The 23,776-nt window shown below is 41.5% G+C and overlaps 1 protein-coding gene across 15 annotated transcripts in view; it reads left to right on the top strand.

The window, feature by feature from the left end:
- SPTBN1 (spectrin beta, non-erythrocytic 1) overlaps positions 1 to 23,776 on the top strand; it is a 122,903-nt gene that overhangs the window by 81,962 nt on the left and 17,165 nt on the right. For all 15 annotated transcript variants that reach the window (NM_001199425.3, XM_046938672.1, XM_040696983.2 and 12 more), the window contains 15 exons: positions 59 to 361; positions 1,138 to 1,291; positions 1,927 to 2,797; positions 2,927 to 3,064; positions 3,720 to 4,476; positions 5,178 to 5,380; positions 10,791 to 10,881; positions 14,671 to 14,817; positions 16,434 to 16,697; positions 17,344 to 17,568; positions 17,768 to 17,857; positions 18,114 to 18,392; positions 19,569 to 19,699; positions 21,047 to 21,251; positions 21,396 to 21,770. In NM_001199425.3, the coding sequence (NP_001186354.1) occupies positions 59 to 361; positions 1,138 to 1,291; positions 1,927 to 2,797; positions 2,927 to 3,064; positions 3,720 to 4,476; positions 5,178 to 5,380; positions 10,791 to 10,881; positions 14,671 to 14,817; positions 16,434 to 16,697; positions 17,344 to 17,568; positions 17,768 to 17,857; positions 18,114 to 18,392; positions 19,569 to 19,699; positions 21,047 to 21,251; positions 21,396 to 21,770 (4,233 nt within the window). The remainder of the gene's footprint in view (positions 1 to 58; positions 362 to 1,137; positions 1,292 to 1,926; positions 2,798 to 2,926; positions 3,065 to 3,719; positions 4,477 to 5,177; positions 5,381 to 10,790; positions 10,882 to 14,670; positions 14,818 to 16,433; positions 16,698 to 17,343; positions 17,569 to 17,767; positions 17,858 to 18,113; positions 18,393 to 19,568; positions 19,700 to 21,046; positions 21,252 to 21,395; positions 21,771 to 23,776) is intronic.

Below are 23,776 nucleotides of genomic sequence, written 5' to 3'. Positions count from 1 at the left end.
GAGCATTAGGCTTTCCTCCTAAGCAGCCATTGCTGAAGAACTGTCTCTGTCGTTACAGGATAACTTTGGCTTTGACCTTCCAGCAGTAGAGGCTGCAACGAAAAAGCACGAGGCCATTGAAACAGACATTGCAGCATATGAAGAGCGAGTCCAGGCTGTGGTTGCAGTTGCAAAGGAGCTTGAGACTGAAAATTATCATGATATCAAACGTATCACTGCAAGAAAGGACAATGTTATACGCCTGTGGGAGTACCTCCTGGAGCTACTCAGGGCACGAAGACAACGGCTGGAAATGAATCTTGGCCTACAAAAGATTTTCCAGGAAATGCTATACATTATGGACTGGATGGATGAGATGAAGGTAGATGTTATCTCTTTGAGAACATGGAATAAATATTCTAGAGAGGTGTACATGTCTTTTCTGGTTTAGTGGGCAAATTCATAAGCAGTGAATAAATTCCTTATACCTACAAATGATGTTTTTAAAAAAAAATAAAGATTAAAAACAACAAGGAAAAGGAACAGACTTGCTCCTATAAAAAGCCACTTTTCATGTTTGTGCCTCTGTCATAAGGGCCAGAGGCTTTGGTCAGGCTTGGGTTAGGATGCAGATTTTGGTCAAAGGGAGTTAGATGAAATATCTTCAGCACTGCTTACATGGGGATCTAGTCACCTCTTCACCACTGTGCTTTAAAAAGCATGAAATATCTTCCTGTGTGTTCTGCTGGGACCTTAGAAAGGCAAGAATTCTAACTCTGTTCTTGTCCTTCAGCCAGCAGAACTTGTAAGCTGTCGGAGGAAAGATGTGTGTAGCTCAGTGGCAGCTCACAGTACCTGGACAGAGTGCATTGCATTGGTCCTGCTGAGCTAACTCAGCTTTTCTTCATCCCAGACTTAGAACTGTGTTAAAGAGCATGGTCAAGTTCTTCATGGTTGTTACTCATCTGAAAAGTGTTGGTTCAGATTCACATCAGTCATGTACCTAGAATTTTGAAATAATTCTGCTTATGTTCCTGGTGTTACTTTGGATTTAAATCATTGTAAAAATAGAGAGCATTATAAGGCATAAAGGAGTCATTGAGAAACAAATAGCTTATGGCCTTCGGCTCATTTTACTTGCCTTTTCATTTTGATCAGGTGCTTCTGCTGTCACAAGACTATGGCAAACATTTGTTAGGAGTCGAAGACCTGTTGCAGAAACATGCTCTAGTGGAAGCTGACATTGCTATTCAGGCTGAGAGAGTGAGAGGGGTCAATGCATCTGCTCAGAAGTTTGCCACTGATGGAGAAGGTAATTAGCAGCCAACATGTCCTTCTTACTTAATTGTGTATGAGGTTGTCCTTGAGCCTCATTAGTTCTGCAAGGCACATTAGGTTGAGTTCAGCACTGGAATAAGAGAATCCACCATTATTTGTTCCTTTTCTCCCCGTGTCAATGATTAATTCATCCAGGTAACTCAAGATTTCAGTTTGCCTAGGGTGTCACATTCCTAACCAGCAGCTGCTGTAACTTTGTAGCATTCATTCCATTTTGTGTTTCTAACACAAACATTAAGAAATTATGAAACTGAGTGTGGTATTTTCCCCAATTTATGCTAATTCAAAGCAATTCCACTAAATTAGTGACATTAGCTAGAGTAGATAATGTTTATTTTTGTAATACAAATCTGGAGTAGTGAATTTTCTTTAACTGATCAGTTTATGAATATCTTACCCTTTTCATTTTTTTGCGTTTTGATTTTTTGATTAAAAATTTTCCAAGTTTTAAATGAAGTCTGGGTAATTCCCATTATTTTAGTAAGCTATGGATTCTTTACTGTAAACTTAGCAGATGGAACTATCAGGAGTTAAGAACTCACATGTAAGTCCCAGATGTAGAGGTGAAAATGGGTGGGACCTTGTAACATACTTTCTCTATCTCAACAGGTTACAAGCCATGTGACCCACAGGTTATTAGGGATCGCGTCGCTCACATGGAGTTCTGTTACCAAGAGCTGTGCCAGCTTTCAGCTGAGCGCCGGGCCCGCTTGGAGGAGTCCCGGCGCCTCTGGAAATTCTTCTGGGAAATGGCTGAAGAAGAGGGTTGGATCAGGGAGAAGGAGCAGATCCTTTCATCTGATGACTACGGGAAGGACCTGACCAGCGTCGTCCGTCTCATGAGTAAACATAAGGCATTTGAAGATGAAATGAGTGGTCGCAGTGGCCACTTTCAGCAGGCGATAAAAGAAGGTGAAGACATGATCGCGGAAGAGAATTTTGGGTCTGAGAAAATCAGAGAAAGAATTAAGGATATTCGGGAGCAGTGGGCTAACTTGGAACAGTTATCTGCCATTAGGAAGAAACGTCTGGAGGAAGCCTCTCTCCTTCACCAGTTCCAGGCTGATGCTGATGACATTGATGCATGGATGTTGGACATCCTCAAAATTGTCTCCAGCAATGATGTTGGCCATGACGAATATTCCACTCAGTCCTTGGTCAAGAAACACAAGGATGTTGCTGAAGAGATTGCAAGCTATCGGCCAACCATTGACTCGCTTCATGAACAGGCAAAGGCTCTACCACAGGAGCATGCCGGGTCTCCAGATGTGCAAGGCAGGTTGTCTGGAATAGAAGAAAGATACAAAGAGGTTGCTGAGCTAACTCGGCTGCGTAAACAGGCTTTGCAGGATACCCTTGCTCTTTATAAGATGTTCAGTGAGGCAGATGCTTGTGAGCTTTGGATTGATGAGAAGGAGAAGTGGCTGAATAATATGCAGATTCCAGAGAAGCTGGAGGACCTGGAAGTGATCCAGCACAGGTGAGAATGACTTTACCAGGAAGTTTGGGGAATACTGGATGGAAATTTTGTTTGCACCAGCTACTGTTGTCAGCTTGCCCATGACTTCAGTTCTCTAACGCCTTTGTGATTTTTATTTGTTTTTTCCAGATTTGAAAGCTTAGAACCAGAAATGAACAATCAGGCTTCCCGTGTTGCTGTAGTGAACCAAATTGCAAGACAGCTAATGCATAGTGGCCATCCAAGTGAGAAGGAGATAAAAGCACAGCAAGATAAACTCAACACAAGGTAAGTGCAGACCTAACACTCAGGAAAATGTGGCACTGCATGAAGAAAATACAGTGGGGTCACTTGTATTTCTTATATGTCTTTTTTAATATATTCTGGTATTCTTACCTCAAATATCTTCAAGGTAAGCCTTAACTATAAAGCTTCAAAAGCAAAGAGAGCTGTGTCTTTGCAATATTTGATTAACAGGTGGAGTTCTGCAATTGACTTTAACCAGGTCCTGAGTGTATGAGACCTCAAGTTGAGAGGTGGAAGCTTAGCGTAGTAGCTATTATGTTAAAAAAGAAACCAATATAATATCTCATCTAAACTAAATCATTTTCTGGCTTCGCAGTTCACTGAGAGAGTGGGCTTAGTGTGAATATTAGGGATAGCTAGCAATTTTTCACTTAAGGAAAAATTATGCTTGGAAGGACTCAGTGTTGCTGATACTTGGCATATTTTAATAAATGCAATAAATGCCATAGCCTTGTTAGTAGCTGTTTTGATACAAATATTAATAATATGGAAAGAACTGAAAACAGCATGAATGAGTTAGGTTATTTCATGGCTTCATGAGCTGATTTGAGTTCTCAACAGTAGTGTTGCCAATACCATTTTCCCTTAGTGTACATAAGTCTCAATTTATCTGCCTTTTTCTCCTCATAAATTTCAGATGGAGCCAGTTCAGAGAACTGGTAGACAGGAAGAAAGATGCCCTGATCTCTGCCTTAAGTATCCAGAATTACCACCTTGAATGTAATGAAACCAAGTCCTGGATCAGGGAGAAAACCAAAGTGATTGAATCCACACAAGATTTGGGTAACGATCTTGCTGGAGTGATGGCTCTGCAGCGGAAGCTGACAGGCATGGAACGTGACCTGGTAGCCATTGAAGCTAAGCTCAGTGACCTGCAAAAGGAGGCAGAAAAGTTGGAATCAGAGCATCCTGACCAGGCGCAAGCTATCCTTTCACGGCTTGCGGAAATCAATGATGTATGGGAAGAAATGAAGACCACCCTGAAAAACCGGGAGGAGTCTCTTGGAGAGGCAAGCAAACTGCAGCAGTTCCTGAGAGATCTGGATGACTTCCAGTCTTGGCTATCCAGAACACAGACTGCAATCGCCTCTGAAGACATGCCGAACACACTGACAGAGGCTGAGAAACTACTCACTCAACATGAGAATATTAAGAACGAAATCAACAATTACGAGGAAGACTATCAGAAAATGAGGGACATGGGTGAGATGGTGACACAAGGGCAGACTGATGCTCAGTACATGTTCTTACGCCAGCGCCTACAGGCTTTGGATACTGGATGGAATGAGCTTCACAAAATGTGGGAGAACCGGCAAAATCTTCTTTCCCAGTCTCATGCCTACCAGCTCTTTCTCAGAGATACCAAGCAAGCAGAAGCATTTCTTAACAACCAGGTAAGTGATCAAGATCCACTTTGTTTCATTTATCATAGAATCATAGAATTCTCATCAAACTCATTTCCACAAGTTAATATCATACACTGCAAGGAGCTAACAAACAAGATTGTTCAGCAGGAGAGCTAAGAACAGATACATTATCTTTCTTTCTTTCTTTCTTTCTTTCTTTCTTTCTTTCTTTCTTTCTTTCTTTCTTTCTTTCTTTCTTTCTTTCTTTCTTTCTTTCTTTCTTTCTTTCTTTCTTCCTCTCTTTCTTCCTCTCTTTCTTCCTCTCTTTCTTTCTTTCTTCCTCTCTTTCTTTCTTTCTTCCTCTCTTTCTTTCTTTCTTTCTTTCTCTCTTTCTTTCTTTCTTTCTTTCTTTCTTTCTTTCTTTCTTTCTTTCTTTCTTTCTTTCTTTCTTTCTTTCTTTCTTCCTCTCTTTCTTCCTCTCTTTCTTCCTCTCTTTCTTTCTTTCTTTCTTTCTTTCTTTCTTTCTTTCTTTCTTTCTTTCTTTCTTTCTTTCTTTCTTTCTTTCTTTTCTTTCTTTCTTTTTCTTTCTTTTTCTTTCTTTTTTTTCCTAATTGCAATTTGGTCTTTGTATTTACTTCTAACTGTTCTTAGGAGGCCTTTCTTTTCATATGTGGTGAATCTGTTGACAGAGCATACGATATAGTCTGAGTGCAATACTTTTATCTCTCTGATTTGTGTTTTAAACACAGGAGTATGTTTTGGCACACACAGAAATGCCCACTACCTTGGAAGGAGCAGAAGCTGCTATTAAAAAACAGGAGGATTTCATGACCACCATGGATGCGAATGAAGAAAAGATCAATGCAGTTGTAGAGACGGGCAGGAGGCTAGTTAGTGATGGGAACATTAACTCTGACAAAATCCAGGAGAAAGTGGACTCTATTGATGACAGGTAAGGTCAGAGTGACAGCAGAATGTAGCTGTTTGTGTTTCATTTCCATTCTCTGAGAGATGGTATTTTACTGGAATCAAGAAGCAAAGTTACATGTTAGAAAATGTCTGTTGCAGACTGTTTTCTTTGTCCTGTGTAAAAGTAGGAACTGTAATGTTTCAAAAATGGGCTTGGTTACCTTAATGAAATGTTACCTCTCCCATTTTCTAGAGGCTTATAAGGGAATGAGCTCAGTACCCAGAATTTGGCTACAGGAGTGTTGCCACATAGTTCTTGGAGTATTATCAGACCTTATACTCTAGTGGAAGCTGTAGCAGTAGCTGTACTTGGTTCTACAAGCCTTAAATTTCCTCTGCTATCTCCTAGCTGATTCAGTTACAATAATATATTCCTGTCCTTCCTCTGGGGAAGGAACGTGGCTCTTCAAAAGTGTAATTGGCATTTTATCAACCCCACCCACCTGGCTTTGATCGTGTTTTCCTTATGTCTGGCCCTTCTGAAATGAAATTAGAAAGCCTTGGTACAAATGCATCTTTCATCCTAGAAAAAGGTTTTTGCTTTGTCTCTTCAGCTGTGGTGTGACTGCTGTAGACATTTTAAGAGTTTTATTTTCTTTGAGAACTGAATGTTCAGTTTTGATGGCTATGATTTATAGTTCTGCCTTCAACTGGTTTGAATAGTAGCAGAATCTTTCAAAGTGGTTTTCAGCCATGATGATCAGAACACAACAGTAAGCTCCTGCGGAATTTTTATGTCAAATACTACTGGCCACCTTCTGTCAGACTTGCATCGTCCTGCAGCTAGGAAGCTCAGGTTGCCAAATGCTTTTGTCTTCGAAGAGCAACTAAACTGAAGCAGTACAGAAGATGTTGTACCTTTCCTGTTTTAGTAAACATTTCACACCATATATGTACCTGTTTTAGCTGTGGCCCAAGGCTTAAAAAAAAGGTGAATGTTCCTGTTCCCAGAGCTTGTGTGAAGAGCTGTCCCAGAGCCCTCTGGCATCCTAACTCAAGGATAGCTCACATTTTCATTCTTTCTCTGGCCAGCCTGACTCTCTTCAGATTCTGAAAAGAGTCTGCAAACACCAGAAAAAGGAAATGATATGAAAGCAACCTAGGATGTGCGTTTGTTCACTTAATTGGGTTTCCAGCTGCAGCAACTTAGAACCTAAGTCCAGGCACAAACAGGTCTCTTTATGTGATGATAACAATTTCCTTTTTCTGGAAGACAGTGCTCACAGATAAAGGAAGCATTTACATGTGCCTTTTGTACAACACTGGAACGCAATGAGTTTATCCAGTCAGCACCTTCATTTGTTCTCCATTTCCTTAAAGCAGTGATGTGTAGAGGGGCTCCTGCTGCCCACCGCTGTGGTGGGTACTCTGATGACCATTTCCCCAGCACAACTCCTCCTCTGTGTCCCTGTGGCACTCTGGTCAGTCACCTGGGCGGTCCTGTCTGCAGCATGTGTGCTTCCCACTCAGAAGGATGGTTGAGTCTTAGAGGCTGTATTTTTTTTTTAAGCTCACTTTTGTTTTCAACGCATTTCCTCAATTCCAAAGCTATTTATGCAGAGTGCTGCAAAAACCATCCAGTGCACTGCTATCCAGGAAATACGTGTGATTGCTCTCCCAGTCTGTAAGGTTGATAAGCCTCAAGAACAAAGCCTTAGGGTTGGGTGTAGTGGGAGTGGTAGCAAAGGAAGCCTCTTTGGTTTTACAAAAAATTGCTCTCCCAACCAAGCTCCTGTCTTTTGTTATAGCAAAAGACAAAGCCAAACAAACTCAAATATGTGCAGTGGCTCCATGCTTCCCGTGCTCTTTGTAGTTTTTTATATTGTTAATAGTGGGTTTTTTTTACAGTAATGCTTGTGAGCTAACCCACTGTCCATTGAGAGAGCAGACAGCATTTCAGGGCAAGGGCTTACCACCTCAACAGGCATGGGGGGCATCAGGCCAAGGAAGGAGAAGAGACTGCAGAAGCTGAGTGGAGCAGTGTGGTAGGAGATACAACTTCTACACTATCTTTTAGTGGAGATCAAAATTAAAATAAATGGGAATAGGGACACGGAGAAAGCAAGAGAAGGAGAAGATGGGTTTGAATAAAGCTACCACAAGGAAAGAAAGTGAATTGGAGCAAGCCATCAGCATGCTTGTGGCACGCAAGATCCAGTTATGCTGCCATAAAGACAGTGGCAAATCCAAGTTTTGTCTTTGTACAACTTTCTACTCAACAGAGAAGTGAAGTAATTTTTTCTCCTTGCTCATTCACAAGAGAGAATGCCTGCTGTTTGCTGGAACAATTAAATAAGTTAGAACTGCCATGCATATATCTCAGTGTTCTTAACAGGCAGTAGCATTCATGCTGTGTAAGATTTAGTAGAGGCTTTGAAACCCACAGGTTTACAGTTTAACCACAAGAGATGTTGTCAGTTTTCAGCATTGTTAACCTTCTCATGGGCCTCTGAAGAAACGGCCTGGGAGCATTATGGCAAATTTTGGTCCTCTGCTCTTGGAGTAATTTCAGTCAGACACATCTTCATGCTGAACATACATCATTTTCCTATTTTAGATTCTTCATATTGTTGCCAGAAAAGGAAGACACCCCATGCTCTGTTTCCTGCCCTGTGTTTTCCTTGTAGGTCTAGTTTAGCTTGGATATTTGGATCTGAGGTTGCCTCATCAGTATATACAGAGGAAAGTACCTATTTAATGTAAACCTGGACATTGCTATAATTTAAGCAATATATGTGATTATTTACCTGAGAAAGCAGATGAATTCAAGCAGTCATTCTAAGTAACTGGAATCTGAAGAGCAAACCATTCTGTGCTAGTGTGGGATTTTCTTCCAAAACAGTTCTAGCAAATCAATAAGAGCATTCATTGATAACCCTGAGTGTGGCAGGATCTGGGTTCCTGGCCCTTCCTTGCTGCACACCTCTCGAAAAAAAGGACTTTTCCTTTTTTACAGCAGCAGTAACAGCAGCAATCAGCAGTTGAACAATCTTTGTTAACAAGCTGCATGCATGAAGCTCTGAGCTCTCCTCCACCTCCAGAGACGCCGCGGTGCTTGTGGCCTTCGGCAGAGCTGCAGTTTGGGCCATCTTGCAGCCCCACTGTGCCCAGTAGGCTCATGTGCAGCCAGGGAAGCAGCGTGACTGTAAGAAAATTCTGGAATATGTTGCTGGAACTCCTAAAGAACGATTTAGGGAAAGCCTGGACAAGGAATTAATGATGTTTAGATATATCCAGTCTGCGTAAGGAGAATATACTCAATGGCTTCTTAAGGCCATTTATTCCCATTAAGAAAAAAACATATCAATTCTTTGATGAAAGGACAGGAATTCCTTCCTGTTCCAGCAGTGTCCATCCTCCAAATACCCCAATCACATCTTCAAATATCCAGCTGAGACCTTGCCACAGTTGGACTCTGTTCTTCATCAGAGAATACTCATCACTCAGTCTCGCTCCAGGCCACCTTGGACAAAGAAACAAGCTTTTAGTTACTTAGCGCTGAGCACCCAAGATCAGATTTATTTCACTGAAGAAAAAAAAAAACAAAAGTGTTTCATCGTCTATATTATTTCTCTGCATGTTTTCCTTTCAGAGTTCATGAAGTTGGTGTTTCCAGCACTCTGGGGGAGATATTCTTGTTAGTTTTTTTAAACTCCAGATTTCTCAACATACAAACTTGCCTGTTCATTCTTTATTCAAGTCAGTGTCATGAAAATTCTTCTCTTAGTTTCACAACTTGTGCCCTTTCCAGAATACTTGAGTCTAGAATGTAATCCACCCTTAAATCTATGAGATCATCATGATAGAATCACTCAAACAATTCCTTGCTTCATTTTAGCAACCAGAGTAATGCACTGTATTTGCCCAAACATATGTAAATGAGCCAAGAAAGAGCTGAATCAAATGCACTCAGTTAGCTACCTTACAGTGGTTTTTCCTAAGGCACAATTTGTGTGTCCTTTCCTTTGTACTCTCTTATAACACCTGCCAAAACATCAGGATTACTGGGGCTTGGACTCCAGCCTCCTGCTTTGACAGTTGCATGTGTCTTCCCTGCCATCTGATCTATAACTCCACTGATTACAGCTACAGCTACACAGATGCTGCTTGTATTGAGACAATAGAGAAGCCGTTTACAGTCCTTTATAGAGTTCTCTCCTATTCTTCTGTCTGCAACCCTTTTGCTTTTACGTAGAACTTATCCCCAGGTTATCCTTGTGTTTCTGAAGTCACTGCTCTCTTCCCAGAGAGCTTGCTCTGGTGATTTGTAGATCAGGAAAAGTGGTACATTAAGCCAGTTGTTGTCAATGTAACTTATAGCCGTCAAGAACATTGTGAGCCTCTGGAGACTTCTGCTAACATGGATTTATTTAGCAATTGCTGTTACATTCTGAGATCATCTTATAAGTTGCACCATATAAAATAATTTCCAACTCTCTATCCTTATTAATCTCATTCTATTACATAGCACAGTGGCATTTTAATTTTAGACCATGCACAATGAGTATAATCAAATCTTACACAGTGAGCAATAAATAAAAATCATCATCTTTACTCTGCCCCCTCCATCTACATTGCCATATAAATAACAAAGCTGCTGAATTACAGGGGTACCTATTCCAAATGAGGCATCAGTCAAAAACGCGTTCAGTACTATGTGGGGAATGGGCTCATCAGGCACTGTGTCTGTTGGGAGAGCCCACCATGTCCTGTGGGATTGGGATGAGCACAGTTCGTCCTCCAAGGGGATGCAGTTAACAAATTAAACATAGGGCTTTGTGTCTAACCTTTGGATTTCCTCTCTAGTAAGTGTTAAATGCTCAGAGAAATACATTCCAAGGTGCATAATGCTTCTATTGGCAGAAATATGTAACCATGTCATGTCAGTTTTGTTAAGTACAGCATTTGGAAGGTTATATAAACAACTGCAGCTTTGTTACCTGAAGGAGGTGCAGAGCCATCGAAGAGGCATATTATGAAGTGCATTACAGCAAATACGCACCGTGCAAAGGCTCCGTAGCATGAGGCCCCATTGCTGCAGTTTTGAAGATTGTTTTCTTATGTTTTTTGGCAAACAGTCTGAACTTTCCTGTGGTCTTGAAATTAATGCTCCAAATTCTGTACATAACACTTGTGAAATCCCGCTGATTTCAAAACTTTCCCTGTGTATTTAACTGGTCACAGAAACAGATACGTGCTGAACTTAAGTAACCACACTAAATAACACACTCGTATCTGAACTTCAAACATGCCCTTTGTTTGAAAGGCAGCTGAAGATGTGCCATATACTTATGCAATATACATATTCCGGAGGGGCTACAAAAATGAGCAACACAATTTTGCATGGAATGCCTATTTCAAGACTTCTTCTCTGCTGTTATTTTTTTGGCTAGACATAGGAAGAACCGTGAAGCAGCCAGCGAGCTTCTGATGAGACTGAAGGATAACAGGGATCTTCAGAAGTTTCTTCAGGATTGTCAAGAGGTAAATTATCTCCTTTCAGTGGTATCACTATTAGCCGTGTCCTGCAGAAGAGCATCCTTACCCCCCCATATGTTTGGGATAGTCAATATTTTGCAATCAAGTCATCCCGTGGTATCTAGTATGGAGTAAACAATTCACAAAAACAAAACAAATCCAGACACCCAGATCCCTGCAAAAGTTAACCTGTTTGTTGTGTAAACTGATTTTTTTCCATCCGTGGTATAAGTTAATCACCAGAATGTGGTGGGATTAGACTAAAGTCTCATACTTAGAATTTTTCTAGGGCTACGCATATATATCTGGCCTGATCTAGGATATTTCTTCAAGTGATTTGTACAGAACTCTAGTCAGAAAAATAGATGCTTAGAAAAAAGGAGAGCAGATGTGATGGGGGTGGTTTTTAATGTGTGATTTACCTGGTAGTTTGCATGTGCTTAAGATTGTTAAGTACTATGACATTTAAAAAAAAATCAAAACCAGAAATCCTTTCCAGATTTTCTGGTGTCTTACTTGGACTCTTCACTCTGAAGGCAACATTTTCAGTTCAGATAGCCTTGTTCCTAGTGTGAGGAATTAAGTGAGTAATTTTTAGGATATTTCCTGCAGTACTGACAGGTACTGAGGATGGCACAGGCCTTGCCTGTGACGTGCACTAAAAGCTGGCTGTCCCTACCTGAAGCCTGCAAAGAAAGGTGACTGTGGGGAAAATGCTTTTAGCTTCAAGAGCTACTGCATTAGCCTTATGTTCTAGCCAGCCATGGGAGACTGGAAGTCACTGCAGCATGTCTTACTGGAATTGCCCCACAGCTGGGATTTCGTACAAGTAACCATACAAGATGATGCTCACAAACTGGGCAGATGATGTTTACTGCTTGGTTGCCTAGATGCAGTCTGTCTTCCTGCATTGCGTAACTGACCAGAAACTTGGCTTAAATGTTCCTTCCTTGGTAGTAAAAACATGACAGATTAGCTAAAATTCTGCTGTTATTAGCAACAGATTCTTCCTTCCTCTGTAACATTTCTAATACAAAAATCCCCCTGGCTCTTGGAGCTCTTCTAGCTTCTGTATCAATGTGGTGTTCCCTAGGGTTTTTCCTCCCCCCCCCCCTCAGAGTCCCTGAAAGAAAAAGGGACACATAAAAGCTCCAGTGTCTGGCCACCTGAATGCCTTTTCTCTTGATTGTTTTTCTCCAGCCACTGAAGTCTGGATGTCTCGACTGAGCTTTTCAAAGATAGAATGTACAGTATCAAAACATTATAAATTTCTCCAATCCTTTCTGAGAGGATATTAGCCACGATGACAATTGAATGTTTGTTTTCTGAGAGAACAGCCATGATGAGATGTAGGATTTGTATTGGTGGGATTACAAAGTGCCTACAGATACCTGCGTTGGGCCAGAGGAATTGCCACTTCCAGCACGGCTGCCAGCACTGTGCCCTACAGGGCCCAGGGAGGGATGGGAGCCAGAGGAGTACTTCGCCTTTTGCTCTTCCATTACCTCTGACCAGGAAGCTGAGTGCTGTTAGCAGGCAGATTTGAATCAGTTCTGTTTCACTGATCCCTCATCTTTCCTGCCTGCTGTATTCGGGGGGGCCCTCAATGCGGGGAGAGGCTGAATGCTTTCTGTAGTGCGCTCCCTTCCTTGGGCAGCTGCCTTCATCAGCAGCCCTCCATGATGAATTGTGGCCTCCTGCCCCTCTGCATCCTGCCCCTGGCTGGAAGCGAGGCGATCAGCAGGGTTGGTGGTACTTGAGATGGCAGGGAATGCTCAGAACAACAGCTCAGCTGTGATAAAGCTTAGCTCTGGGTCACAGGCGAAGAAAAGTGCAGCAGATTTTTGTTTTGCTAGGAGATACACTGGAACACCTAATCCTGGGGTGCTGCTTTTAGGAAAAAAAAAAAAAACAAAAAAAAAAAAACGTCTGCCTGCTGGGTGTGCTGGCCTTAAAGCTCGGTCTGCTGGCATTAGCAGCTGGCTCATGTTTTCCTGGGTAAATAAGTACCCCAAACTTCAGGCACTGTTTTAGCAAATGACTGTATTATTTTTTTAAACCTTATCCTGAGCTGAAGATACCAACTTGCAGGGACCATACTCATTTCAAAAAACAGATTTTAATAGTCACCCCTGAAGTGCTTTGTCTAACACTTCTGTGTTATCAGAAGGAATATAATAGCACTGTGAAAGTCAGAGCTGAGGGTTTTATCCTGGCAACCACCAGCTGACTGCATGCCTCCATCCGTCCATGTCTCAGCTGACCCCATCCACTGAACAGACCTTACTGCCTTTCTTTAGGAAGCACTTTCAAATTCTCAGAAGGCTTAATGCAGTGGCTGAGTGAATGCAAACAATGAAAGATGCACAGTGCAGTTTTCAGACTACAGCAGCTGTCTTCTGGCTAGAAAGGCAGGAGTAAAGCCCCTTGTTTCAGGCTGCACAGCAATCCTTGATGTAGCCTGTGACTGTTAAGTAGCCTGGCAGCCTGTTACCTGTAATCTTTGAAGCCTACGGACGTCTTCATTAACATGAGTATTTTTCTGTTTAGACTTGAAAGCAAAATCAAATGAGTTTCTTTGATGGTTTAGTTTTTTGGTTTTTGGGTTTTTTTTAATTGCTTTGATTTTTCCCTTTTTGTAGAACTCAATAGTACCCCTAAGGGACAATTTTAAGAACTCTGTGTATCCAAATGAATTTGTTGTCCTGTATCGTGAGCACTTAGCAGGGAATGGCAAGTCCTGCCCGTGCTCTGTTACTCTTTTTGCTCAGGCTGCTTCCTCAGCAAGACAGCGTGCATCACAGAAGTGCTATTGTAGGAAAAAAGCTTAGGTTTGTTTTGACATTTTCCTCTTTGGCAGACAACTTTATATATGCAGAAATTAAATCTTTTTGCAAGGTCCATAAGCATTCAATGAGTGTTTTTTCTCATCCACACCTAGGAAACATATTGAGCAGTCAGACTCACTGTAAGAGGAAATTGGATGTTGGCTGCTATGATCACTCTCACATTCCATTTGCCCTTGGCCAATGAGCTATTTATAAAGTATTGATTTTTCCCCAGTGTTGATCTGAGAATTGTTCTCGTTGTCTTTTTATTTGAGGAAAATCATAACACAGTCAGCTTTGGATTTTATGTAATGACAATAGGAATGTCTTTAGTACCAAGAATCCTGCTGGAGGCCAGACAAATAAGCAAATTCAAGTGTTTATTTAACCTATGTAAAGAAAAGATGGTAGGGGAAAGCTAAAATGTGGTGTGAATTAATGGTCTAAAACTATCTTTATTCTTAAGGCTTTTAATGTGAATAGAACTACCATGTTTATTCTCATTCAGTGTTTCCATAAAAGGCTCTGTGTTATTCTGATGAGTGTCTTGGGCATGCCACTCCATTTGTGTGTACTTCTACTGTGTCCTGGGGAAACCAGTAAGGCTCCACAGGGGCGTGGTGGTGACATTCAGGTCCTCATCTCAAGTAGCAAGCACAATGAATAATATTGCAAGGGAAGAACAGCATGGAAGTACACTGTGGCCACAGAATAGGATGTGTCCCTGCTTCTTTTCCTGTTGAGCTGGCGGAGACCTGCGTGTTTGATATTGCTTGTGATGGAGCTGGTTCCTTTCTGTCTGGGTTTGGGGTTGTTTATATGTCAGAGATGGATGTTAATTGTTAAAGGGGCAGATCCTTGACTGAATCCTGAGTAAAAACAGTCTGTGAATCCCATGCGTTTTGATAGTTTGCATTATTTCCTGCTACAAATATTGTCACGAACACCTGAGTGTTTTCTTTTTCAGCTCTCACTCTGGATCAATGAGAAGATGCTTACAGCCCAGGATATGTCTTACGACGAGGCAAGAAACCTGCACAGCAAATGGCTGAAGCATCAGGCATTTATGGCAGAACTTGCATCCAACAAAGAATGGCTGGAGAAGATTGAAAAGGTAACTAAAGAATGTCCAAAACGTGCCCCGTCTGTGTCAGAGCCAGTTATGCACAAAGAGTAGATCTGTTCCTCTGCAGGACTGGCCCTTGTATCATGTGTTCAGATAAGTCAAAAGGGGGTCTTGTTACTGTAAGATAACTATCTGTCTCATTTTGTCTCCAGCTAACCTGTTTTATTCCTCATCCATCGTAAATATTTTTATCCAAGACACATTCACAGAACACATAAAGGCTAAGTTGACAGTTTGATTTTATCTTATCATTCTTACCTGTTAGGAGTAAGGTAGAACCTACTTTTCATACCCCAAAATTGAAAAGGGCAAATGTTGTGATTTGAGCTAATAAAGGACAAGTACTGGCCAGGAAATAACTGAACATAGATAAATGTAGACATGCATACTGCCGTGTTGGTTTTCATTCTTTCAGGAATTTCAGGCAGCCTTTTCACATGCCAACTTAATGTCAGAGGTAAAGTACAGCCAGTTTTGTAATTAATTAATAGATTCACAGCTCCGTGTCACCAACTTATTGTGAAGGCTTTTATATTCTGTCATGAGCTGTACTTTTTTCCCACCAATTTCTCATGTACAACTTTGGAAAACTAAGAAAGAAAATTAAACTGTCTTTAGTCTTGACAGTGAGGTTCTGTTCAGTGTAAGTTAGCTTAATTGCTTATTTCCTTTCCTGCTTTGGCACTCTGTAACCCATTAGAGGTTTTTCTCTGATCTGCAAATAGCAATACCCTTTAATGGTGTAATTAAAAGGCTGATCTTGGTACTGGATGTACTTTTTTAGTAATGCTAGTACATCCTCATTCTTTACCTCTGAAAAATCAGATTGCAGTGAAGTACCAAAGTTTTGTATTGAGTCACAGCTGACAATCACTGTGTTAATGTTTTCAGGGTCACCGCTAGTAAGTGTTCTGGGCTGTCAGTAGTGTTCACATCAGAGAAATTCATCCATTGTTAGCACCACCTAGCTGCAGAGGTAGAAGTATAATGAGAAATAAAGAGTTTCCGAAGCTAATAGAATCTCCTTATTGATAAAAATATATTTGAAGTCCAAGTGTTCTGCTGCTGTGTCCTGCTTTCCAAGGGAGCGTGTTCTTCTCTGACACTAGCTTAAGCGCATGGTAATTGCTGTGACCCACTGACATATCCCCCTTAAGTTACACAGCTCCATTTTCATGACATAAGTTCCCTCTCCCAGCATTACACTGGATCTGCAGTGCTCCCTTGGTGAGGTGTCCCAGAGAAGGCAGGTGGGCAGCTTGTTCAGCTGGAGCTCCCATTCTGTCACACAGGTGTGCGGGGCAGCCTGCCCCACTCCAGTCCAAGCAGCATCCCAGGAAGTCCCACAGAGGCACATGAGTAGTGGGGACAAGAAAAGAGGTGTTGCTTGACCTTCCTGTTGCCAGAAAACTCTCTTCCTTGCAACAGAAGGATGTGGGAGATGTTGTTCTGGAAAGAGTCATTGGATAATTGGAGATAGAAAGTGAGTGGTTGATGTTGCCAGCAGATGAAGAATCCTGAATGCTTGCTAATTGGAATAATTTCACTAGCTGTCTGTGAGTGCTCCTGAGGAGAAACCATTTTGCTTGCTCTTTGCGTTGCAGGAGGGAATGCAGCTCATTGCAGAGAAACCAGAGACTGAAGCTGTAGTGAAAGAAAAGCTAACAGGTCTTCATCAAATGTGGGAAGAGCTCGAATCCACTACTCAGACCAAGGCTCAGCGTCTCTTTGATGCAAACAAGGCGGAGCTTTTTACCCAGAGCTGTGCTGATTTGGATAAGTGGCTGAATGGTTTGGAGAGCCAAATTCAGTCAGATGACTACGGAAAAGACCTCACCAGTGTCAACATCCTATTGAAGAAGCAGCAGGTAAAGAGAGCACAGGTTACAGAACAGGCATTGAGCACCTACCAGCACTCAGAGGAGAGGATGGGAGATCCTTTCAGTTTAGAAAAAAATCTTTTCTTTCTCTTTCTAGCTCAATTTATCTTTAAGAAAAAGCAAAACTAAATCAGCCATAAATTTCTTGATGCAATCACTCCTTTGTACTTCCTTCCCTCCCCGTGTTAATATCTCTTCTGTCTCCTGTGGTAGTCCTCCAGTCACCAGTGCCTGCGTGCTACCCAGATGTGTTCAGTACTTGTTGGTCCCTGCTTTCTTGCGGTAAAGACAGTGAGGACAGCAGAGAATGATGAAGCTCTCATCTGCAATTAGTGATGCTCTGAAGTTGTTCAGTATAACTTGTGAACGACTGATAGAAATGATTTATCTGCGCCATGTTGGCCAGATTTGCACAAACAGGCATAACAGGAATACTGTCAGGTGGCTGCAGTTGTGAAAGATTGAATCTGTGTTTAAACGTTGTACTTTGCAACAGAAATACTACAATGATTATTAATACAATAAACCCTTTCCAGCATCTGTTCTTCCTTCTTATGAACCTGTAGAAATGCCCTAGTTTTATAAATTGCTTTTACCCTATTTTTGAAGTCTTTTTGCCATGTTTCTGTTTTAGATGCTAGAGAATCAAATGGATGTCCGTAAGAAGGAGATAGAAGAGCTACAAAGCCAGGCACGGGCTCTAAGTCAAGAAGGGAAGAGTACAGATGAGGTAGATGGTAAACGCCTTACCGTTGAAAAGAAATTTTTGGAGTTGTTGGAACCTTTGAATGAAAGAAAAGCAAACCTGCTGGCCTCCAAAGAAATCCACCAGTTCAACCGGGACGTGGAAGATGAAATTGTAAGTACAAAAGAAATATCGTTCCTCAAACACTAGGAGAAACCCACGTCTTTCACAGAGCTTAGGATAAACCTTTCAATCATGTCTCAATAGCATGTTATAGTAATGCTGCTTTTTGCACCTCCTAAACACTCTCTGTTGTTCTAGCTGTATATTGAATTGCATTAAAACAGATGTGCTCTTTTTCTCTTGCTTTCAGTTGTGGGTTGGAGAGAGGATGCCTATAGCAACATCTACTGATCACGGACACAACCTCCAGACTGTGCAGCTACTGATAAAGAAAAATCAGGTAGGTGCTGTCAGGGCTCCCTCCCTGTTACTTCTCCTTAGCACTGGCTAGTTTAATAAAGAAAGACCTGGGGCAAAATCATGGATGCTTCAGTGGTGGTGTGACTGTGGTGAGGAATGGCATATTCCAGTACACTCTTGATGTTCAGAGCCCCAGTTTAACCCCAGGATCTGAGGGCATGTGTTTTACTGCCCTTCCAGAGGTGAGGGCCCTGACCAGCATTTATTTATTTGTTTGCTGTGTTTCTTCTTCATAGACACTTCAGAAAGAAATCCAAGGACATCAGCCTCGTATTGATGATATTTTTGAGAGGAGTCAAAACATTATCACAGACAGTAGCCCTAATGCTGAAGCAATTCAGCAGAGACTTGCAGACCTGAAGCAGCTGTGGAACCTCCTAATTGAGGAGACAGAGAAACGCCACAAACGCCTGGAGGAGTCTCACCGGGCACAGCAGTACTACTTTGATGCTGCCGAGGCTGAGGCCTGGATGAGTGAGCAGGAGCTTTACATGATGTCAGAAGAGAAAGCCAAGGTGAGCAGCTCCACTGTGACACTAGTTTGATTTTAATTGCTTAGCTACAGGGGGGCAGGTGACATAATTTAGTATGTCACCAATGTAATGATAACATAAACAAACCTCTTTCCCTTCTGAAAGCTCAAGTGGTCACCTCTTCTGTCGGTTCTGACACCTCAGATAGTGTGGATGATAGGACTTGCTGCAGAGTCTGTGAAGCAGGCTCAGACTATGCATGGCAACTGCGTGCTTTCCTTTAGTGTAAAGTGAGATTTACCAGTACAGTCCAGTTAGATCAAGATTTCTCTCAGTTCTGATTCACTGGTAACAGCACGTTGCAGCTGTCTGCAAAGCTGGCCTGGTGGTCAGTCAGTGGATGCCACAGCTGCTGTCCTGTCCTTAGTCTCGGCACAGTGAAATCAAAACAGCATCAGACCATACCAGACTAGTTGAACTCCTATTTTCTAATAGTGTGGCAGGTACCTAAGTGTGCTGTGTTCATATATTTGATAAAATAAAACCCAGCTAAGTACTTGTATAACACATTTCATGTTCATCCTCCTGCGAACAAAGATTTGTGCCCCTTTTTATATTTAAGCAAGGCAAATGGAAAGGATTATTAATGTCAGTAGTTGGTAACAAAAAATATTTTCATGAAAAGGCTTATTGACAATATTAATTAACATTGAGAGTTGTTTTTTATGTTGGTGTTCTTTTTTCTTTTCAACACATGATAAGTGTTTATTAGAATGCTTCCAAATGCTTTGGTGGAGAACCCTCTGGCATGAGCTTGTTAGGATTTCTTGTCTTAATCCAGGCTGTAGTTGGAAAGCCTGACCAGTGAGGTACCTAAAACTGTTCCACTTTTCTGAGCTCTGCACAATCACTAATGTTGTGTAAACACACAAAGAACTTCATAGAAGAAGAAATTTAATGTGCTCAATTTGCAGCTGATGTGGTTTTGTTCTGCATCCCAGAGGAGCTGTTGCAGTTCTCTCTTTTTTACTTACTGTTTTGCTTTCTGTGTCCACCATTTACTGAGAACTCAGTTGTTAATTTACAACCATCGAAAGTTTGGAGTAGTTCTTTCTAAATCTTTGTGGCTGTTGCTCTTTGCTCATACAAGATGAACTTGCTATGGAGTCTTTCACTGGAGTGAGGAGAATGGACCATCATTTTCTGTCACCATTACAGGATGAACAGAGTGCGGTATCCATGTTGAAGAAACATCAGATTCTGGAACAGGCTGTGGAAGACTATGCTGAGACTGTGCACCAGCTTTCAAAGACCAGCAGAACTTTGGTGGCAGATAATCATCCTGAAAGGTACAAAATGCTGTTTTTAATTGTATCATGAGTTTGTTTAGTAGTTCAGTCACTTCATTGGCTAATTCTGATGCACAAAGACTACAATAAAGAGAAAATAACTCTGGAGACTGTACAGGAGAAGCTGAGTTGAGTTTTACTCACTTCAAGATGCATGTTGGACCAACCTGATTTGGTCAGACATTGGATTTTAGGAGAAACAGCATGCTGAGTGCAGTTTTCTGTCCTAAACAAGGTCAGTATGATAGTACTGCACACATTCAATAGATGCCTGTTACACCCTTTATACAGGCTAGTGATGTCAGGTCTGACATCAGTCTTCTGAACTGTACGGAAGTATAGCAATCCTGAGAGACAAGGATCTGCCTTCACTCTTTCAGCCATATTTACATCCAGATCATAGGGTGACAGCTATTTGTCCTTCTGTCTTAGGAGAGTGCTTCCCACGATTTACTTCTTCTCTTTAAGATTTCAGAAGAATCAGACTTGCGTCATGTTTTAAATATGGGCATAGTCACATCTTGGTTTTGGTTAATTTGTCTCAGCATTTGTAAATGGTTTTCCCTGTGGGAGAATTCAAGAAGATATTCAAGAGCTGTTTTGTTCTAAGAGCTGCATCTAAGTAAACAGAATCATCCATTGGCTTTGGCTATAAGGCTGATTTTATGATGAAGCTGATGTGTTTAACTGCCCTAGCTGTGCAGATAGGAAGATAGAACAATCTTAGCAAAAATACTCTCCTCCCCTGGTAAAGGTTGTTATTTAACTCAAAAGCACTCTCTTGTGGTCGTCAGAATTTCTAATGAGAGTGGATTTCCTGGCTGGGCTGGCTGAGTACTGTAATAACAGAATCATCTTTATATGGAGGCAGGAAGGCAGGGCTATATGACTCATGAAAATAGGTGAAAAGGCAAGCGGAAACATTAATCTCTTTTGGAAATGCTGAGCTTTAGGGAGTAAGAAACCCATCAGTGCTTCTGAACTTTGGAGCAGAATTTAAATGAAAAAGAAATGTTCCTTGCCTCAGCAGCTCAAATCTTGCTTATTGTTATGAGAAAAAACTCTGGGGTAATCTGTGGTGAACCAAGTGGACATCTCGGTGCCTAGCTTTACTCTCTTAAGCCAAGAGGCTTATATGTACATGGCGCAGAAGGAGTTCCAGCTAGTGTAGTCAGCTGTCCCAGCAGAGGATCAATGCAGGGTGTCTGAGCCAAATTTCTGCATACAGCAGGCACACTTTCTGGGTGTTAAATTCCCAAGAGTGATTTTTATCCTCATTTTATTTTGTCTTTTACTTGTTATTTGTAAGAGACAGTGAGGATTCAGTGTTCTTTGTTTTTTTCTCAGTGAGCGTATCAGCATGCGCCAGTCCAAAGTGGATAAGCTGTATGCAGGCCTGAAGGATCTGGCAGAAGAGAGAAGGGGCAAGCTGGATGAGAGACACAGGCTGTTCCAGCTGAACAGAGAGGTGGATGACCTGGAGCAGTGGATTGCTGAAAGGGAGGTGGTGGCAGGATCCCATGAGCTGGGACAGGATTATGAACACGTAACGGTAAGCTTTTTGGATATGGCTGCAGGTTTACCTTTTTTTTTGCATGCAGCAAACAAGTAGATGGTCAATATAACTGGTTTGAATGGTTTGCTCTAATCTCTTTGTGACTGTGACCTTGCATGAATCTGTTTCTGTGTGTTTCAGATGCTACAGGAGCGATTCCGAGAATTTGCCCGAGACACTGGAAACATTGGACAGGAGCGTGTTGATACCGTTAACCATCTGGCTGACGAGCTCATCAACTCTGGGCACTCAGATGCTGCCACAATTGCAGAATGGAAGGATGGTCTCAATGAGGCCTGGGCTGATCTCCTGGAGCTCATTGACACAAGAACACAAATTCTTGCAGCCTCTTACGAACTGCACAAATTTTACCACGATGCCAAGGAAATCTTAGGACGCATTCAAGACAAACACAAGAAACTGCCAGAAGAGCTTGGTAGAGACCAAAACACAGTGGAAACACTACAGAGAATGCACACAACATTTGAACATGATATCCAAGCGCTCGGCACACAGGTGTGTACCAAGTAATAAGACTGTCTGTAGATATAGAAACTTGAGCTGCAGAGTGCTTCCACTGCATTTGGCCCCAGAGGCTTACAGGCAGAGTTCTGGCAGCTGCTTTCCAAGTGCATTCCTAGAAGAATTACTTCTTATGCATCATTGTCTTATCTGTTTTTCTACTTCTGTGTCATTGCACTAGGTTAATTAGTTTCCCTAAAACAGAAATCCATGGATTTCTGGACAGATGGTTGCCTCTTGCACATTATTCCTTCTCCTGCTTTTGTTTGGAGAAGCAGTCATAAAAGCTGAGAATTTAGCATAGTGCTGTGATGTCACCTGCCAGTCTCAGCCTGCTGTGTACACAGGAATAGAGTGTGGATATAGGGGTGTGAGGATAACACACCTGAGCTCCTCAGAAGGCCTTTTTCTGATTGCCCCAAGCAGCTGCAGCATAAGCAGGACACCAAATTGCTGGTACAATAGGAAAATAAATAGCTTACTCTCAAAGAAAAAATTTCATTTGAGTTAGGATATTGTCTCTTTAGGCAATTTCTGAAAGTCATTGAAGAGATATTAACACTCTTGAGAATTTTTAATATACAGAGGTAACATAAAATACAGTTTTCAGGTTTCTCTGTTCTGAATGTTGTTCTTGGGTATTATTCATATAAGTTGTGCTGGAGGCCACCTTAGGTTCACTTACTCCTTACGCCATGTTCACTTTGGTGAACATGAGCCACAACTGGCTGCCCATAGAAGAAAGAAGGAAGGATATGTGGGGGGCAGAAGCAAATACAAAGAGATGTGTGAACTTGCAAAACAGAAAGCAAACGACAACAACAAGAAACAGCACCACCGACAGAAAAAAAACCAACCTCCTCTGCTAGGTACTTTTCCATTTTCTTTTCTGAGAGGCAGAGAAAGTCTTTATCCCTACAGAGAAGCTTTCTGACTTGTTTATGAGTTTATGCTTTTGGACATGAGTATTGTTTCTTATGATGCTTCTTAATAGCATTTTGCAGAGATTTCAAGTGCATAGTCCAAGCTAAGATTTTGAAAAGCAGACAAACTTGATATGGTTCTTTTATCTTATGAAGCCAAGGTATGATAAATAGAAGAAGGCAGCTGTTCATCCAACACACTCAGGATTCTAAACCAAAAAAACAACGTTCAGCTGCCAGACTGAGAATTTTGGAAAGGCACCACATGATTAAGAAATTGGGGAATTAAGACTGACTGCATTTATCCCAGTAGGACGGAAAAGATAGCTTTTATGGCTGAGCTGCCTGCCAGTTCTCGATTATGTTGCAATATACATAGGTGTTAACACTAGAATAAAGGAGGTGTAGCAACCATTGGATTTTTCAAGTGTTTCACTTTTAGGAGCTGTAGATTTTATACATAAAATGGGAGACATTCACAAAATACCAATCCCAGTCTCTCAAGAGATAATTAGAATCAAGACCTAAATGAGGGAATATGTAATCATAGTGCAGAGCTATGGTGAATCACTGTGGTAGTGCCATGATACATGTGCCCCTAGCTAGTAATTTTGCATTCCAACTTTTTAAAAATGAAAAATTAATTAGAAAAGAACTAATGGAGTCGGAAAAATGTGTGCAACGGTCAAGAAATCGCATTTGATGTCCCCAGGGAGCTTGAAAGTAAAAGAGTTTTCTGATAGCAGAAGGGTCTTTGCATTTCCAAATTTACTGCTGTTTGAAGTCATTATCTACATTTTTGAAAAAGCATCTCTTATGTCAGTCGGAGTTGCTGTTTTGATACGGGAGTTCCTGAGTGGCAGTTCTGTCACTTGTGTGAGAGGAAGAAAGCTTCATGAGGAAATAGTTCCTGTTTGCCCTAGAATTTAACAGTCACTTTGTATTGGCACCCAGTTCTACAAAAAAAGTTCAGGCCGTGGCAAATGTTTGTTATTCTGGGGGCTTGTTGACCCAACAGTCTCCTCCAATAAACATTCTTGGAGGGGTACACCAACTTAATAATAAAATAAACCTTTC

Source organism: Gallus gallus, chromosome 3, assembly GCF_016699485.2.
Source record: "Gallus gallus isolate bGalGal1 chromosome 3, bGalGal1.mat.broiler.GRCg7b, whole genome shotgun sequence".
Lineage (NCBI taxonomy): Eukaryota > Metazoa > Chordata > Aves > Galliformes > Phasianidae > Gallus > Gallus gallus.
The sequence above is the reverse complement of the archived record's forward strand: the minus strand, read 5'-3'. Positions and strand labels throughout refer to the sequence as shown.